Consider the following 19,229-nt stretch of genomic DNA (forward strand, 5'->3'; position numbering starts at 1 on the left):
GCCCCTTTCACCTGAGGCGGCAGACAGCCGGCATAAGAGAAATCGCCCGCAGCAGATGGGGCCACTTACTTTGGCTGGCCCATCCGAGCATTGTGTCCTTGTCACATGTCACTTACTCTTGTTTTCCAGTCTGACAACGCTTCAAGACAGTGCTTTCGGTTTTGTGTGAGACACAAAAGGAAGAAGAAGAAAAAAAGGTGAGGAAAAGCTGACGAGGTGTCTCTTCACTCAAGCTCAAATTTTCTGAAAGAGCCGGCACCACGAGAAGAACCAGATTATGCGCCAACAAAAGCAGAGCAACCCCCCCGACAAGAAGCGGTCTTGCACCCCTACGGCTCCCCTCACCACACTTCCCCTTAGAAAACAAGCAGGGCCCCTCGGAGGTGATAAGACGAAGAGACTTTACATCCAGAAACTTATGCAAAGAAAGTGCACGCACAAAAGGCCATTTGCAATTTTACAAAATGGCAGACGTAATGCTTTTACTGAAAAATGAGGACCTGCCATATTGAGTTGGAGAGGAAAAGACAAGGCAGGAGGGAAAAAATAGAGAAAAATCATGTTGGCCTGGTTTACGACAAATAGATAGCTCTATTGATTTCCCTGTTACAGTGACTGTCCATCCCTCACTGTTGTGATTACACTGACCTATTTCAGAAAAAAAAAGCCATCTATTATAGATTAAACCAAAATGTCCAAAAAGAAAATACTCCCTTTGTGGAACAAACAAATAGAGTAAGACGAAAACATAACCTACAGTACACAGAGAGAGAAAAATATTGTGTCAATTTAAGCATTCAATGTTGCTGTGGGAGAAGAGGAAACAACCAGTTCTAGTACCATGCTGAGAATCAAATAACTTTCCAGTGAAATAGAGGCGGTGTGTTGTGAGGCCCTTTTTATTGTCAATTTCACATCCAACAAAAAAACCCAAAAAACCCCCCACAACATTAAAATGACTGCGTTATTGCTCAACTAATGTTTAAACATCATAATGCCAATTTAACAAATTCAGGAAAATGGCCGGTAAGAAGAACAGATTATAATGGATTTCATAATCTACCTATGCAATACTCTGTACTGCATTGTGTTTTTCAGTGCACCACAGTACAGCGCGGTTCGGTGTTGTATGTTTTTGTGCTGATGAATCCTTTGTGTCTGTACGTATTGCTGCGTGCGCTCGTCCTGCTCCACTATGTCTGTAGCAGCGCGTCTCACTAGACTATCTCTCTCCGCTTAGCTCAGGGGACTCTGGCTGGCTGATCTTCATTATCAGCCCTAGCTTAACAATGTACTGGATGCACTTCCCACATGAGTGCAACTAACAAATCCCCACAGAGCTGAATCAAGGCAACAATGTGATGAAATACCTTCAAACAACCACTGAGCATGGAACACTGAGCTATGCAGAGACAACTCACACTGCCCTGGGCGATTCCACAGGAGTGCGCCTGTTGCCAAGCAAAATTAGACAGCAACTGGGACATATTATTCTCCTAAATTGGCAATGTACAGCACTATTAAGTACCATAAATCTCATGTTTGATTAGCTGAAAATACCTCGACTCACAGAGCCAGTGCATTAACATTCTACAACTCAGACATCCAAGCCGGATCTGCCATGGCATTTTTTTTTTAATAAAGTAGATTCTTCACAAGGGGAAAACTGTCATTGTGTTATGTGAAGACAGACTGCATTATTGGGATTAATAAGGCTGTTAGCATATTTTTAAAAAACATGTATCAGTCAACTTTTAAGAGTGTTCTGTAAAAAGAAAAAGAAAAAAAACCCCACACACAAAACAAAGACATGAAGTCTACAGACTCTTATAACTTTGAGAGCGCATCAATGGGCGATATAATTTCTCTGTAACTCGGAACTGAAAGCAGCGCAGAAGAGTCTGAATCATCGGGTTTCTTTTGGAACAGATTAGCCGTACTATTAGTATGTGAATGCACATCGCTGACGAGAGAAACTCAATAAAAGCTGCTAGTAAATAAATGATGATTCATGAGCGAGGCCATGTTTCTCAATCAGTGCGAGAAGTCTACCAACACAATGGAGATAAATATAGGGTGAGGGGGAAAAGAAACGCGGGGCTCTCCAAAATGTATCTGTGGACCGATGAAAGGAAATCGTCTGTCTCTTTTTCTCCTTTCCCCGGGTTACATTTGTACTACTGCCTCCCTCTGGTAAGTCTATTCCCAGTCAGATATATTACACATAGACTGCTACACACTGACACTGGTATAATAATGTAAACACTGATAAATATATCACAATACCATGACAGGATTAATTAAGAATAATATATTTTTCAGCTAAATTAGCTATACAAAGAGTTTTCTACTTTTAAAAATTTTCTGTGCTGGCTGTCTGATGGTTCTGTTATTTAGATATATTTGGGTGTTATTATATTGTTATGGATGTTCTATTTATGCTTTCATAGATAAAGCTGTGCAACTACAAGTGGATTTGCAGATCTTTGTCTTGCTGCGAATTATGGTCTGAACAGTCATCAAACAATCAGTATACTGTAAATCTATAGCTGCAAGTGAGAAAGACAGGGAGGATTAGCTCTAAGTAATCATGAGATCTGCTCTGTTCAAGCAAGAGCATCCTGTCCACAAGACCTGCGTGTGTATGTGTTAGCTAGTGCTCTGCTATTCGAGCTGTGAGACCCAGACTGCTGATGGTAGATTAGAGGTGAGACGCCTAATCTCAGTGTAATCAGCTATTGCATCTGAGCCTCCGCTCCACACCATCTCTCTCAACAGGTCCAAACAGAAAGTCATCTCACAGCAAAACAGCCCCGCTGAGGTAGAAGAAGGTGAAGAGACATATCTGGTGTCCAACATCAACGCAAGAGGGGGAAAAAGTGCAAAATTTAATTATCTTTTACTGTCACCTCTTCCTGACATGGGCAGTTTGAGACATAAAGATGGAAGGAGAAATGAAAGGGAAAAACCAACAAGAAATGTGCTGGGGGGTTATAGCAAGGACAAGTGGAGCCAGCAAAATCCCCCAACAGCATACAAAAGCGCTGTTGAATCAGACGTTACGCGTTCGGGGTTTTCCTTTAATTTGTCACAAGTGCGTAAATCAACTGCTACTCAGAGAGTCCATAAAACAGATGTAAAACTGCCAGGGAAAGGTGCAGGAAAACCACAGCTGACTTCTTGCTCAGAACTGAAGCTTTGTTGTAAGAAGAAGTGATGGCGAGGGACAGCCCCTTTGAGGAAATGAAGAAAGAAAGGGGGAGACAGATAAAGAGGCTCAGACAATAAATCTATGTAAGTCCTGAATGGGGAGAGGACATTACAGTCAATGACACAATGATATAAGTATCTGTTTTCATCTAGAATACTTCACTTTCTGATGGCTCAATGATTAGCGATGAAGGGGGTTCGAGAGGAGAGGAGAGGAGAAGAGACGAGAGGAGAGGAGAGGCGAGGAAAGGAGAGGAGTCTGCCAGTGAACAGCTGCCCCTGTAATTTATATTGATGAGGGGACTGGCATGGCGGGGAGCTTCCAGCAGTTTGATCACTCAGGCAGAGTGGGGAGTTAGTCAGAGACACAGCCCATCCCTGTGGTCCGGGTTGGACCGAGAAGACCTCCTAAACACACACACAGAAACTAACATACTTGCACACATATGCACATGAAATCAAGGCTGCCAAGCTCACATTACGCGTGGCAGCGCGGACTGGCGTATTGGGGAAGCCAATGTTTTCACTCCGGGAACAGAAATAGATCTACATCTTGGCTATAACCATGCAGGGCAGAGCCATCTCCCTCATTATTACTCCACCAGCCATATAATCACCAGGCTTCTCAGACCGTCCGCCCGCCCGCATTCTCAATGACCATTAACTGGCCCTTGAACTTCTTCTTGTGCACGCAGCTCTGACGAGGCTCCACAGCCGCTTCCTGTCTGTAAGGCACAGCAATCAACTACTTGTTAAGGGGCTTTACTTTGATTTCCGCACATGGATAAGATTTGAATATTTCTCACTGAAATGAGACAGCGTAGTCCAGTCTCTGCCCAGGGCTTTGAACCCAAGACTCCTAAATCATGCTCTTTGATTTGAGCCCCCTTCCAGTGTAGAGGTGCTTAGCGCCGCACTAATTAAGATAGCGGGGTGGTGGGTGGCGGGTCAAAGCGTTTCTGTTCTACCTTGAAGATATCCTGACACAAACATGAACACTGACACACGCATCAAAAAATAAATAAATAAATTAAAAAAAATACCATAGCCCCTCCAGGCAAGCAAATAGCTTAACACACAACCATGCTGCTGTTTTGACGGGGCTGTTTGAGTAAGGTAGAGCTGTCTAGCACTGAAGATCATATCCCTTTGCCCTGCTGTCTGATGTAAGAAAGAGCCGGGGTGTTTAACAGGGGGAGATGCAGCCTCTCACAATCTGAAACACTCCGACCGCTCTTACAGAAAAGCCCCCTGGCCTTCCCTCTCCACAAGTTTCATCAGAGTGATCAGAGAGAAAGGATAGCCTTCAGGGCTAGTTTCTTCCATTCACACAGTGGGGTATGAACACACATATGGATGTACACGCATGCACAGACACACTGCAGAACACCGCACAAAAGCGTTTTTACATGCTTTCTCGATTGCACTTCACATGTGTCAAAATACAGTACAAATCTCTTGGAAATCATTGATTTCTGCAGGTTTGACTGCTCATCAATTCTTCATAAGCGCACCGAAATTGAAAAGGCAGCGGTGGTAAGAAAAGGCTGTGTACTATTGTTGTATTGCACAAAAGGAGCCTTGCATCTAGCATGTGATACATGTGTCACATACAGTGTCTGTATCTTTCAATTTTAGTGATAGGATCTGCACTTGAAGAACACAAAGTCTGGTAGTTAATGCAGCCTCAGAGGTTAGAAACCACCACGCTGCACCACATCCGTGTTTTTCAGCTGCAAGGCCTTGCAGAAAACAAAGAGGTGCTTCACCACACTGTCTGCTTCAAATGTGCATGATTACCAAGCAGTCATAAGACTGCATAGCATTTTAATTTCCTCTCTGGGGTTATCATCATATTCTCTCCAGTATGGAGACGGAGAGATACAAAACAGTGAAAGTGGATGAACAGAAATCTAATTGAAGGCCTTGATTTATGACAGTAGTAGGCAGACAACAGCACATTTATAGGCAATGATGAAAAAGAGTCAACATAGACACAAACATAATGAGCTCACCATCTCCACTATACATGAGGCAAGGGGTTGTTTGTTGTTGTTTTTCACATTAAGTATGGGATTCTTCTTTGAATTAAGTATCACTTTTACCGTCTTAAAATTGTAGTAGAATAAAAACCACATTAATAAAAATTGTACTTACAAGTATGTGTCTTCTTTGTTACTGAGATACCTGTGAAGAAAAAAAGCAAATAAAAATGAGAAAATATATTTAAAAAAACAAATGACATGAACTATTCACATGGGGCTCTTATTAATAACTTATAATATGATAACAGCAGCAAAGAAGGAAACCCTGTGTTGCAACAGATTGCAACAGACCAAGGTCACTTAGGTGGCCCTGAGTAATTATGTGTGTAGGCTGGTGTTTAACTTAGGGCCATTCTATAGCAACATCTATGACAAGGTGGCTGAAACCCCATTTTCTTCAGGCAGTGAATAAAATTTCAAACTAAAGGGAAAAAAAACATTTGGAATGCTAATGTGTTGAGTCTCCTCTCCGATTGGGTCCGAGTGCATGACTAAGCCACTGGCCCTGAGGGAGATAAAGGCATTTTGACCTTAATGTTAGCCAATCCTTTATTTAAACGGTTTCAATACAAAAGGGATTCTTGAAGTTATTTTGTAAATAAATTGTAAGCCCTCGCTCGTCTGACCGGCTCAGGAGGCAAAGAGATGGCTCACAAAAACTCCCTTCTTAATGTGTGACAGAGTCTCCATTTTAAAAACTGTAACATGATCAAAGAGAGAAACGATTGGATACACTATAGAACAGATATAAGCAGTGCCAATGTGGGTACAAACGGCTTATAAGAAGCAGGCAGTCTGACCAGGTTGAGTCAAACCTGGGCTGTACTGCAACTGCAACTTATACTTCCCATCTTCACCACTTCAGGTGTCAGCTCCTTGAGTGAGCCACTTTGGGGTTTTTATTTTTTTTAATTTTTTGGCTCTGGCTCCTTCTCCTGTCTGCAACATTGGTCTAATGCCCCAGGAGCCTGACGCGGACAAGCACACAGCCAGCCGAGGTCCCCTGCGGCCCCTAAGATGCTCATGCTTTGCAGGACGAGAGCACACTAATAGATCCCACTTGTCATGCGGAAGCAATGGCTAATTTTTCTACAGCTTGCATTTGAAACTCGGGGGACGGCAAGTTGACATGATTCAATAACTCTCTGTGAAAAAAGGCGTCTGGCCAGAGATAACAATGTTTGAGACACGTTTGAGGGGAAACGAGTCAAAGTGCAACGAGGGGGAAAACAAATAAGCCCTTCGGTCTCCTATAGACATACACAGAGAAACACATAGCTGATATCAATTCCACTGAGCAGGAAGAGGGAAAGCCGTCACCTAGGGGCCAGCAGCCTGTGATGGAGCTAGCATTGTTCCATTGCTCAGGGCCAAAAGCTTCTGTTCTCTCCAACTGTGACATTACGCAAGAAGAAAATAAACAGTACTCGAGTCTTAATTCTGCACTAAAATCAGATGACATGGGAGCCAGCGAGACCTGATGGTTCATTAAAAACCAGCAGTGTCAAAGCTTCTGTTCTAAGCTTCAGCTTATGCACAAGGCAGCTGCAAAGGACTGTATCAAGCAGCTAACTGGCTGATGGTTAAGACAACTCGTTAACCTACGAAGGAACACAGTGGCTGTGCTTAGCAGAAACCGAAAGAGCAAATAGGGTGGCTTTCTGTCAGAGCCTACGCTACTGCATAAAACAGACACTTCACAGCTTTCAAGAGGAGTGTGGTCAATGACACATATAAGATATTATTTGATTTAAGGGCACGATATATCTACAAAATGCATAAAACATACAGAATATGCAAAAAGTTACAGAGAATTTAAAACAACTGCCTCCAGCTTTCATTTGTCATCTTCTGAAGTGTTAACAAAAGTGTGGTGGCCTGGCTGGAGAACTTAAAGTTGTAAACAACCCTTTGCTTTGTGAAATGTTTGTGACAGAGGAAGTGAAAGAAACAGCTTGTGTGAGGGTGTGTACATACAGTACATGTGGAGGCTTTCACCCAGCTTTAGCCACACAGACCACACTGATAATGTTGAGTAGATGCTTTGCTGTCACTGACTATTTCGCAGTCAAAGTCAAGAAGAAACCATTCACGTGAGGACGTATGCTTCTAAAACTCAAGTTTTCAGCGCTGCAGTCTGCCTGCCTGATCATTTTTACGTTGCTTCATTGCCTAGCTGATACACTGAAGCCGTCATGAACTCGGTGCAGAGCAGTTCTCACTCTTGTGCCTACCACATAAATGCTTCATTAAGTCAACTCCATGCAAAAGGGGAATTTGCCATAAAAGGTTTTAGGGTATTTTCAGAAGTAAACCATTTTGTTTAGCTTATCACCAAAATTTTTGTGTGCTCACTTGGAACAACAAAAAAAAAAATCCTATCGAGTGCATTTCCAGCGTGTTTGAAAAACTGCATTATTTAAATCATCCTGCAGTCGCCTCGTTTTTTTCCACACACGATAACCTATTATGAAACTTTTACTGATAGCAGATGATAATATGCAGTCGGTAGAAATGTTTACAACATGCTTTTGGTGTGTGTTCTCACGCAAACATTTCCTAGAAACAGTTAAAAACAACAACAACAATTTCACAGCTTACTCGCTATCAGGTTTGTTACTGTAAATAAGCCAGATGTGCTGAAAATGACAAAAGCCAAAGACATATTGTGCCTGTAAATGTAAGTAAAGTGAGAGAAACACAGAAACTGGTAAGACAGCAGAGCTTGTATTATTTGCACTGTAAATAATAAGGGCTCCAACCAACTACTGTGCTACTCCCATCTACTTAATGCAGCACGCCTAATGATAACAAAACTACTCCCACGGTAATATTTTCCAGGGTGCTGATATAAAACTATCACCATACAGACAAAGGCTCATCCTTCCTGTTGCTATGCAGGTTAGAAGAAGTAGGAGGGGAGGTTAGTGGGCCCACTTCCTCCTCTATGTGTCATTCAAAACCCTGTGATTGGAGGTGGCAAGGAGAAGGGGCCACAAAGCCAATGAATGAGTCAGGCGGTGAGAAAGAAGGAGTTAGCTCTGGGCACTGACATTGGCAATGCCTGCCAGCTCCTGTCTTCTCCACTGGATGGCAGGTTCAGAGGTCAGTCTGGAGGTGAAACTCTCCTTGGCTGATAAACAGGCTGCTATAAACAGACGTATAGCTTGTGGATTTTCTTTTCTAAACATCTACTGTGCGCGTTTATGAGCGTTAATAGAAATTCAAGTTAAAAGGCTGTTGCCTGTGTGAACTTGTAGCTGAATTCCAATTTCTAAATTATACATTTGTCACAGTGGAAGGAGGGACACTCTTCGCTGCCTTTGATCAGTCATACTTTCCCCTGCCTGGGTAAACAATTCAGCATTTGTTCTCATGAGACACTGCCTATGCTATAGAGGAAGAGAGGTACCGTGCAAACGACTGGAGGTTAGCCTCCACCACATCTATCTGCAGGGGGGCACACATCCTGTAAACATGCCACTTAAACAGGAGGAGAGTGAGTCGGGGGTTTGGCAGTCACAGCGCTGCAGCCGGCTGTGGAGTGCGGTGCCATCGCAGGCGACTCAAAGTGACAGCACTGTAATGAAGTCTGAGGCACACGGCAGGCTGTACGTCATAATTTCAGGTTCCTTAAAGCCTGACAGGGAATGATTATCATGGATGGTTATTGTCACCCTGCCTCCCTGGTAGACGAGGCGTGCTCTGGGGTTGTTGCACCATGACATTCAAAGTTACAGTCTCCTTCATATAATGGAGCTGTCCTCTCAGCGCGCTAATGGGAGCGATCCATTTAACCTGTGCCAGAAACACACAGACGAGGAAGTTCCTAATGCGAGGCCTCTCCCGTGGGGACGTCACACTCCCCCCCCGGCTGCTCCCTTCCTGCTGCTTGATTCATTGACTGGTGCTCCTCACTTATCCTCATTCACTGTTCAGTCTGGGGAGACAGGGAGGCTCGCTTCCCGCTGCCTGCTCCACATGCCGCTGCTGCACGCCCGCCGCACACAAGGACGGCGCCGCCGCTGCAGACCCAATTGCAGTAGGAGGCAGTGAGGGTCCAGTGAGGGACTGGCTAGACACCTACTGGAATTACGGGTCAATACCATAGGCCTTGGGAATGCTAGCAGTATCCACTCTCCACAGTTAATTAGTTAATATGGCCTCGAAGATAGAAAAACACAGATCATAATGGAACGTTTGCTTATTGTCTTAATGATGGCAGCTGTATGGGACTGTTAATTTTAGGCTACTCCTGAGGTTGCTGGTTAATAATGGTGGGTAAGACGAACATCTTAAGAATGATCGATGTGGTCGCGTTCAGCGGTCCATCTCTTGACTGCTGCTACCTGCCCAATTAACAAATTGCTGCTACATTCCTGAGAGAAAATAATTAGAAATAATTAATGTGTTGCTCTTCTTAGCCATCACAAAGCTCCAACGAGCGGCTCGAATCGTTTAGGAAACGTGATCTTTGGAGCTGTGCTTTTAAGAAATTCAACAGTGGTACAAATTCAGGCTTGGAGGAAATTAGAATATTCAGTGGGCTAGGTGACTCATTTAGGTAGTCAGCAATCCATGAATGCATTAAAGGGGGAAAAACTAACATAGCAGGTTAGACAGTACAAAGCGCTGTTAAAAGCATAAAGATATAATGCAAGGTCGCTCTTAAATTAATGCTCGTCTCATCAAAAGTCAAAAAATGTGGTTTAGCTGATTCAAGAACCTCAGTGCTCCTCTTTGGCAGTCTTTCTGAAACTTTCATACACAAAGTCACTTAAACAATCCGCCCCTTTTTCTGTGACACACTTAGACTTATTAGCTATTATACAGCTATAAACTATACATGCAAAAATTTAATGATTAAAAAAGCACAATGATTCTAATCAGCTGCCCCCTAATATACTAAAACACTTAATCCATGGAGAGGCCAACTCTCTGGGGAGGCCCAAAGAAAAATGACTTCTCTGTCTCCAGGCGCTGTTATTTCTGGTCATTTCTAATTGGTTTTAAATAAAAGCAACCACTCTGAGACTCTACAGGTTACTTCATTGCATCACTATGGAATTGTCTGCAAATAGAAGATATACATCCAAATTAGTTTTAGAGGACACCACAACTGTCTTTCAGAAGACGAAAGAAGAAAGGTCAGGAAAAAATAAAAGGATACGTGAAGGTGGTAGATCCCAAAGGAAGAGCGACATTATCAGGATGACCCTGAGATCGGAGAAGCCCTGGCTGACTTGAGGCTTCGTGTCAGGCGCACCTCGACCCTTACAAATGTCCCCCAGGTTCATGTGCAACATCTCCCCCAGAGCAGTTCTGCATTGCTAGGCCTGCAAGTCTCCAGGTGAGTTCTCAGTGCTGTTTGGTGGCTCGTGAATTATACATTGCAGCAGAGGAATTGACGTGGCCCAGGAGGGCCAAAAAAACAGCAGGCATGGCTTGGAGGCAGAATGAAGACTCTGATGGAATTTTAATTGTACCGCAGGGAACGCTGCGATAAGTGCTATTGTTATTGGTAAGACACCGCTGCACAGGTTAAGATGAAAAAAATGACAGAATCCAGAACAGTGTCCACCTTGACACCAACTCTGTATTCTAAAAAGACCGGTACACGCATTGTGATGGCAGATTCCTAAAAATATTTATATAATTTAGATATAATTTAAATTAAAATTGTAGTGTTTGGATCATGACATTGTTTTTCGACGATTATATTTTTTCCATGATTTGAATCTTTCTTACGGGCCACCTTCCAGAGCTGTTTACCTTCTATCGTGTATTTATGTGTCCTCTTTACTGATTGGTGTTTAGACCTCATCCGTTTCCTTTATGTTTAATGTTAAATGACTGTTTTTTTCTTCAAATAGCACCCAACAATAAATATACAGAAGACTGCTTATTACTGAATGACGTTACGGTTTGTTTTACTGTTTTTTACTAACATGTGTGGCTGCAAAGTCACAGCGCTCTATACTTATGGACAACATGCACAAAAGCCCAAGAAACATCGCAATGGAAAAAAAAGGGTCAGGAAACATCGACAAATACACAAGAAACGGCTCAATCTGCAACTGCTGAGCCATCCAATTCAGTTAGATTGTTTTGTGACTTAGTACTGTACTGCAGGTAAAAAAACCAAAAAAAACCCCCAAAATGGTTATGTTTCTGCAGCTCTGATGTTGTTCGTTCTGATCTTGGCTCTAACATACTATTCAGTAATTCTCCTCCGAGTGCGGGCTGGTCCCAGGGGGCCTGATGGATGCAGGAAAGCCCTGGGCAGTGGTCAGAGAGAGGCCAGCAGCACAGGCAGGCCTCTGTGTACTCTGTGCGCTGTCGGTTCCCAGCCCAGCAGTAATCTCCCAATGATCCAGCTTCAACCACACATGAAACCCAATAGCCTTTCAGCCCGCACCATAAATAAAGACAAACCGCATTCAGCAGACCACCCTGACTTACTTTACTGTTACGGAGCTGCACAGAACAGCACGAGAGACCACCACCGGTTGTGTTTACACTTATATATAAAGGCTCTAACTACATAAAGTTTAAATAGATACCCTACTCTGTCAGAGGGATGCTTATTTCAAATGGTGCTCCTCCATAAAATAACATAATCGAGCCCATTCTTTAATTTTTATTTACACAGTGCGTACAGAAAACTCCATAATAACATTATGCTTTTGAGGTTAGCGTTTGCTCTGTCAGCATAGAAGAAAACAGCCTCACAGACAACACTTTAAAATTCCCGTTCACGTTACAATATATTACCTTATCTCCACGCAGGTGCAAATCTAAAGGGGAGGGGATACAATTACCTCCAGCTCCCGGGGCAAACACACTACTTATGCTCCTTTTTTTCCCTCCTTTGTAACAACAATAATGGCTTGTAAGAGTAGTACAGTTGGCCAACAGAGATGAACCCCCTTGGGTTAACCTATTCAGAAGAGTTTAAATATTCATGAAAAGCAGTGTACAGCTGGTAAATAAAGATCATCTCAGATCTACAGTTTACTTGAGATTGCTTGTTTTGTTTTTCTCTGTGTTCGGTTTTCCTTGCAAGGCTGCAAAAGATGATTCACAGGCCACCTGCCAACTTCAGGAAACCACAGTGTTAGACTGCTTTTGCCAGAGGTATATGTCATTTTAACAGATGAAGCGCCATTCAGCATCTGTTTATTCAACTCCCATGTCCGAGCTTGCATTTTGCATTATCTCAAGAATAGAATCGAAAGATAGGATTAAAGTTTATATGGACTCTGACGGCTTGTGACAAGCTGTTACAGGAGCTGCACGGGCCTGTCAATAGACTGTAGACACAAGGCTGCTGGAATAATCACGGAGGGAGAAAGGAGGCTAGAGCTTTGATGGCAAACTAATGTCAGCTAATATCAGCTCTATAAAGGCTGACTCAGAAACATACAGGAAACCTTTCATTACCATCACTCACTCAGTCTCAATTCTCATCCAGCAAAGTAGAGTACAGCACACTTGTCTAATGAACAAGAGTCTACGGGGAAGGATCACTCTATGCGAGTGTGGTGGAAATCAAGGTCCCACAACAGTGGACTCGTGGCGCTGCTGATAAGGACTTGGCTGTAATTGCTCAAAAGGGAGGGAACTGCAGCCCCATTAGGTCTGGTCTTAGCACTTGCCAATAAGCCAAACTGCCCCTCTGAAGCCTCCCATGTAATGAAAACTTCCTCTGAGATGAATTACAAGTCTGTCAATCCACTAATTAATATCATGGACTTGTCTTTTTTGCTTCTCTGCAGTAACAAACTGAGTGAGAGAGACCCGAGTGGAGGTATTGGAGGCACTGGAAGACATAAAGGAAGGAAAGGCAGAGGCAAACCAGCGAGCGCCCTGCTACTGTAATTCACTGCAAGTCACGGTCGGCACTTAGTGAAGCATCTATTTTTCATGTATTTCATAATTAAAACCTGTGAGTTCTGTAAGCCCGCCATGCTCCATGTAGATCAAAGATAGCGCTATTAGCAGGGAGTTCGTCAGTGGTGGCATTACTGAGCCCTAAAAATGACACTGCCGTATTCTCATTTACATTTCAGGGGAAAATGTATTTTCTTGAGGATTATGTCTGTTTGCTACATTTCAAAAATACATTCCTAATCAACATATATTTGGCATTTATATTTTTTGCTTTCCCACTGTCGAATTTTTTCAGTCAACCAATCATATAAGACGGCCGGGACTCATCACTCTAGCAAACCAAAACAAAAAAACGAAAGAAAAGCTTCTGATGCCTTTAACGGGTTGGTACCTAAGCCTAACCTAACAAAACAGACACTAAAAATGAAACAAAAGTAATAAAGTCCAAAATGAATATTTAAGTAAATAAACAATAAACACACAAATAAGAGGATGAACGTCTGCGGGATGTCGACACCAACGTGACTGTCTTATTTGGGTTTTTAAATTGCGATGTGTTTCGTTGAGAAGAATATACGTTTTCCATGAAACAACAACAAAAACAAAAATAAATAAAGGAAATCCACCGTATTTTTTTTTCAGGAGACAGAGTTTTATTATTAAGTACAAAGATACACTCCACACTTGATAACGGGGCAACCGTGGAGGTGGACTACGGTTAACGGAACAGATCACAGCTTCTGGCTCCCTTTTCAAAGCGTTGCAGACAGAAATAACCCATGCACAGCAGATAAAGTGGTTGATGAAAGACTGAATATATATTTCACACATTGCCTCTTGTGGTACAGGTGGAGTGTGCTTCAGTTTGTTGCCTTCTCCCTCCCTGCTGCATTCTGTATGTAAATGTAATCGGAGGATAACACGGGATAAAGCTCTGCAGAGCAGAGACATGATGCCTCCCTTCTGCGGGGATAGAGGGATACAAATCTACCTCACATGGTGTAATGAAGAGAGTGAGCTGCGTAGCGTTATTTATTTGTCCCACTGACTCCTGGGTAAGTTGCCGCCATAGGGTGCACTTGTCTGGATACTCCATTTTCCCACTGACTGTAACTAGACAGATGATAGCAAAAGTGTCCCTTCTTTCATTTTGTATATATGTGAATAAATATATATATATATATATATATATATATATATATATATATATATATATATATATATATATATATATATATATATATTAGGGGTGCAACGATATTCGTATCGATATTGAACCGTTCGATACAGTGCTTTCGGTTCGGTACGCATATGTATCGAACAATACAACATTTGTAATTTATTTTATCAACTTTCCTTCTGACGATGCTGTCTGTGTTGAGCGCTCAGTGAATCTGCGTTCGACTACTCCGCCTAGGCTGCACTGTCGAGCGCAGATCCACTGAGAGCAGGGCAAGCTAGTGAGACAGAAGCTAAGCTCGTTGCAACACGGCAAATTGAACCTCCCCCACCCTCATTCAGATCTGGCGTTTGGAATTATTTTGGTTTTCATGTGACGTATGACCCTGAAGGTAAGCGAGTCATGGACTAAAGTAAAACAGTATGTTGGATGTGCCATGCAATGCTTAATTACATTGGTGTGAACTAGTGTGTTAGCGCAGTTAGCTCGTTAACGTGTTGGCCGTCTAGCTCCATGCACGGGGCGATCGGCGGTAGCTCGTTAACGGAGATTTGGCGTGTTGTGGCGTTAAGGTCATTTCAACGAGATTAACCTGAAAGCACTAGTGGGAACACAACGAATATGACTGCACATTTACGCCGACATCATCCTAGTGCAAAGACAAAAACAACAAGCATGCTACTAACTTTAGCCGAGTCATTTAGACAGCTGTTAGCACGTGATTCTCCTTATGCTGCTGAGAATATAGCCCAGAAGAAGCGGATAGTATAGCTTTTATTTTGGAAAGAGACATTTCTCTGTAATAAACTCTCTTTTCCAAAGATGAGTGATTCCTCAATCAGATACAGGGCTTGCAAAATCGCTAGCCCGACGTCCCGGAGCTAGCGATCTTTCCAGTCGGGCTACAAAAATCTCTCTGCCCTGCCCGTCGGGCTATTGTAGGAAAAATATATGTCAATGCTTTTGCATTCTTTCAGAAATGTAGCTGGGTAATTATGTCATTGGCATCGGTGAGCCACTGTCAATATGTGACATATTGAAATCGCGTTTGAATTTGCGCTTGTTTTTTTGCTTTCACTTTGCAATGACAGCACTGCTCTGTGAGTGATGATAATTTGTGCACCAATTCCTCTGACATCGTCTTATTAATCGTTAGCTTACTATGCAAACATGACAAGTGAAATCTCCCGCAGCAAGCTTAAACATGTGAGAGGTTGATCGCGCAGAGAATCGCTGAGCTTATGTGAGTCGTGTGTAAAAGTAGCAGTATATATATTTTAGTTCTGCTGAGCCAAATAAGACAGGTCGGGGTGAAGAAGTGACAGCCAAAGAAAAGCTTACCACAAAACGGAGAAGTTATGACAAATGAGACTATAAGGCAAAAAGAAAGTGCAGCTTTATGGTTTCATGGACAAAAGAATTTCTGTGGCTGCAATATGACGAGCTAAATAACCAGGGGTGCACATAAGTGGTCCGCAGGTGCGCATTCGCTGTCAAAATAAAAAACACGCACAAGGGTTAGGGTTAAATTTAAAAACTGTACTTTTGAGTTAAAATATATATTTATAATTTTAATAAATGACAAATTAAAAAGGCATGAACATTTTTTTGTATCGAAAAAATATCGAACCGTGACACCAAAGTATCGAACCGAACCGAACCGTGAATTTTGTGTATCGTTGCACCCCTAATATATATATATATATATGTGTGTGTGTGTGTAGTTTCCACTTCCTTTTTTGTTACAGGTTGCATTTGTTTAGCATTTGCGATTACCATGTTTTAGGTTGATTTATCATGACAGAAAAGTGGAAACTAGAGGGAAGTCTTAAGCAACAAACATTGCAAAAGTTGCAGTATTACAGTATAAAAATGTTCCATTAAAGTTAAGACTTATTTGGGTTATTTTTTGCCTTAATCTGCAAAGTAATTGCTGCCAAATGTAATGAAGTAAAAATACTCTACAACAGATCTAAGTTTGAAATGACATCAAACACTCACTATTTATCTCAGACCACAATTTAAAAACAAAAGAGTAAAAGTACGGCTTGTACGCATCAGCCCTCGAGAACAATGAGCTCGTGCAGTGATCAAAAAATGTACACAATTTATATTTTCTACTTGCTGCCTATGGTATCTTGCTGCTGCAAAGCTTCCTGCTGTCAATGGTGTTATTGTTATGCCATTGCGTAACAATGTCAGAGGAAGAACTTGTGGTGAAGTCATATGAAAAGAAACTATAATTAGCCAGCCATACTTGCTTTTTCACACTCACGGGCATAGCTGTCGAGATATTCATTCTTCCTTTCTTACTGAAATTATAACAGCTCCCCGCTCGACGGCCAAGTTAACAGCAGGGAGCGAATGGATGAACTTCCTTTAGGCTCATGAGGTCAGTGACAGTTCACAGCACAAATGCCCCGCACAAACATCAGAGCACTGTCAGTCTATCGATGAAGATGACAAGCCTAATGCACCGCCACTTTGTGGAATGCTGACCGCTGGAATACATGTTTATTCATCATGTTTTATGCAGCTGTCAACAATGTGACGCATTGAGCTAAACACGCCGTCTGACTATACCTCACAGTGGGCATCTGAAACATATGCACAGACAGCCCACTGACTCTCGCTGGAAGTGTGAAGAGAGAGGTGTGAGGTGGAGGCTGGGACGACGTCTATACTGCGGCCACAGCCATACATTCTCAGCAGTATGAAAGCTTGCAGCCGTGCCCAGCAGTAATAATTAATAGCATACTCTATAAGCATTCCATTAGGTGCAAGCAGCTGTCATAAACATCTTAATTAATTTACAAAGCATGCAACTAGGGAATTATGGCGACGTAAAAATCTGCTTCCCTCTGCCGCTCCATAGCACTGGAACAGATCGGGCTTTTAAATTTTTAAACATGCCTTTCATGTTCTCTAGAGCACTAAAAAGCCTTTGAACAGTCAGCTTGTTAGGAGATGCACCTAGCAGCCCAATACCTACGGGTCGTCTTGCTATTCTTTTCATACAGTGACAAGAGGTTTTGGGCTTCTCTTTGCTGCTCTGGCTTGACTCAAGGAATCTCTCTCCCCCTCGTATTTTCTTTGTCACAGTGACATAACTGCACAATGATTTTTTTTCCTTCTTTTTTTCATTCACACACTCCATCGGTTTTTCCAGTTTGCTTACATTTTTTTTGGTCAAAAGGGGACAAACATTTAGGAAAAAATAAAGCCACTGATGAGGGGAGAAAAAAAGTCTCAATTAGAGATTTTATCTGAAATGCAACACTTGAACCACAGAGGCGTAAAACAAACTGCAGACCTTTCACAGTGTGCTTCACATAAAAAAGGACATCCTCCTGAGGATAAGAGGGAGAGAGCAGCAGAAGGGCGCTGGCAAAAAGAACAAGGATGGCTCTCTTGCTCTCTTACTGTACCGCGTACGATATTGTGCCAAAGCAAGGGTCAGAGTGCTGTGGTAAAAACGCTCTTCCTTACCAGCTCTCACTCAGAGAGGGCAAGATTAGACTGGCCACTCCATTATAGGAGAAAGGCTTAAGAGCATTTCCACTTTCAGAGCGGGGATATCAGCAGCTTCTGACACTAAGCATGGCTGACCCATCGTTTTGGAGGGAGGTGAGTGGAGGGTTTCAGCTGTCTTCCCAGGAATAGTTGAGTCTGGGCAAGATTTTTTTCCCCCCTGACCACTACAGCTCTTTGAAAGAACAACACACACATAAAACCCTAACAAAAGAACTCCCAAACAAAACCCAGCACTCTGAGACACCGACACAAGCTGCTGTTGTTAATGTACAGAATATTTACAGTCTACAAATCAATTTAACCATGCAAAAACATCTCCAGGATGCCATTTACCAAAGCGAACACAGAATTTTAATGTGCCCATTACTCCGTGATGATAGCCAGGCATCATACATCCCTTTTTTCCCACTCCCATTCTAACCTGTCCCCCCCCCCCCCCAACCCATCTCTCTCCATTTCAACCCATGCCATATTTGCTTAACCCAGCCAGTGTGACAGCACTCAATGCTAAAGCACTCCCAAGGCAGATGATCAAAGTCAGCAGTCAATTCACATTACAATGCATTGATTTGATGTTTCCTAACCTCCCAGGCCTTTCTCTAATGCTGCCAAGGACCTTCAGGATATTTCACAGTGTACCGCCTTTCCCAGCTTTTTCTCTGTATCCCCCCTCTCTCTCGCTGTGTGTTTGTATACCATATCTGCAAATGAAAATTTGGTTGACTGAGATGTTTCCCCCGTCATGTTTGCATATGATTCATGTATATTTTGTCTGCTTCCAAAAAAACGGCCTGACACTCTGTAGTCAAGTCAAGTCAAGTCAAGTTTATTTATAGAGCACATTTAAAAACAACCAAGGCTGACCAAAGTGCTGTACAGTAAATACAGATAAAAATACAATAGAACACAATTTCGTAATAACACCTCGCTGATAAAAATAAAATAAAAATATATAAAACAAATAAATTAAACCTTTCTAAAAGCCAATGAAAAGAGGTGAGTTTTAAGAGCGGTTTTAAAAGTTTCTAGGCTTTTGGAGAGTCTGACGTGAGGAGGTAAACTGTTCCACAGTCTGGGTGCAGCCACAGCAAACACCCTCTCTCCCTTTGTCTTTAATTTATACCTGGGAACATCTAAAAGCATCAGGTCGGCTGACCTCAAAGATCTCCTGGGGCGATAAGTACTAAGGAGTTCTGACAGGTAAGAAGATGCAGTGCCATTTAAAACCTTAAAAGCCAGCAGTAAGATTTTAAAATCAATCCTAAAAGCAACTGGGAGCCAGTGGAGAGAGCAGAGAACCGGAGTGATGTGGTCTCTTTTTTTTGAACCGGTCAACAGGCGAGCGGCAGCGTTCTGCACCAGTTGAA

General features: G+C 42.5%; 1 protein-coding gene across 1 annotated transcript in view; it reads right to left on the reverse strand.

Annotated features, from left to right (window-relative positions):
* The window catches only part of roraa (RAR-related orphan receptor A, paralog a), a 188,621-nt gene that overhangs the window by 54,910 nt on the left and 114,482 nt on the right, over positions 1-19,229 (reverse strand). Inside the window, exon 2 of the mRNA XM_082542137.1 lies at positions 5,368-5,397. Coding sequence (XP_082398263.1) covers positions 5,368-5,397 — 30 coding nt within the window. The remainder of the gene's footprint in view (positions 1-5,367; positions 5,398-19,229) is intronic.

Source organism: Aulonocara stuartgranti (genome assembly GCF_965226115.1).
Source record: "Aulonocara stuartgranti genome assembly, chromosome: 7".
In the NCBI taxonomy this organism is placed as follows: domain Eukaryota; kingdom Metazoa; phylum Chordata; class Actinopteri; order Cichliformes; family Cichlidae; genus Aulonocara; species Aulonocara stuartgranti.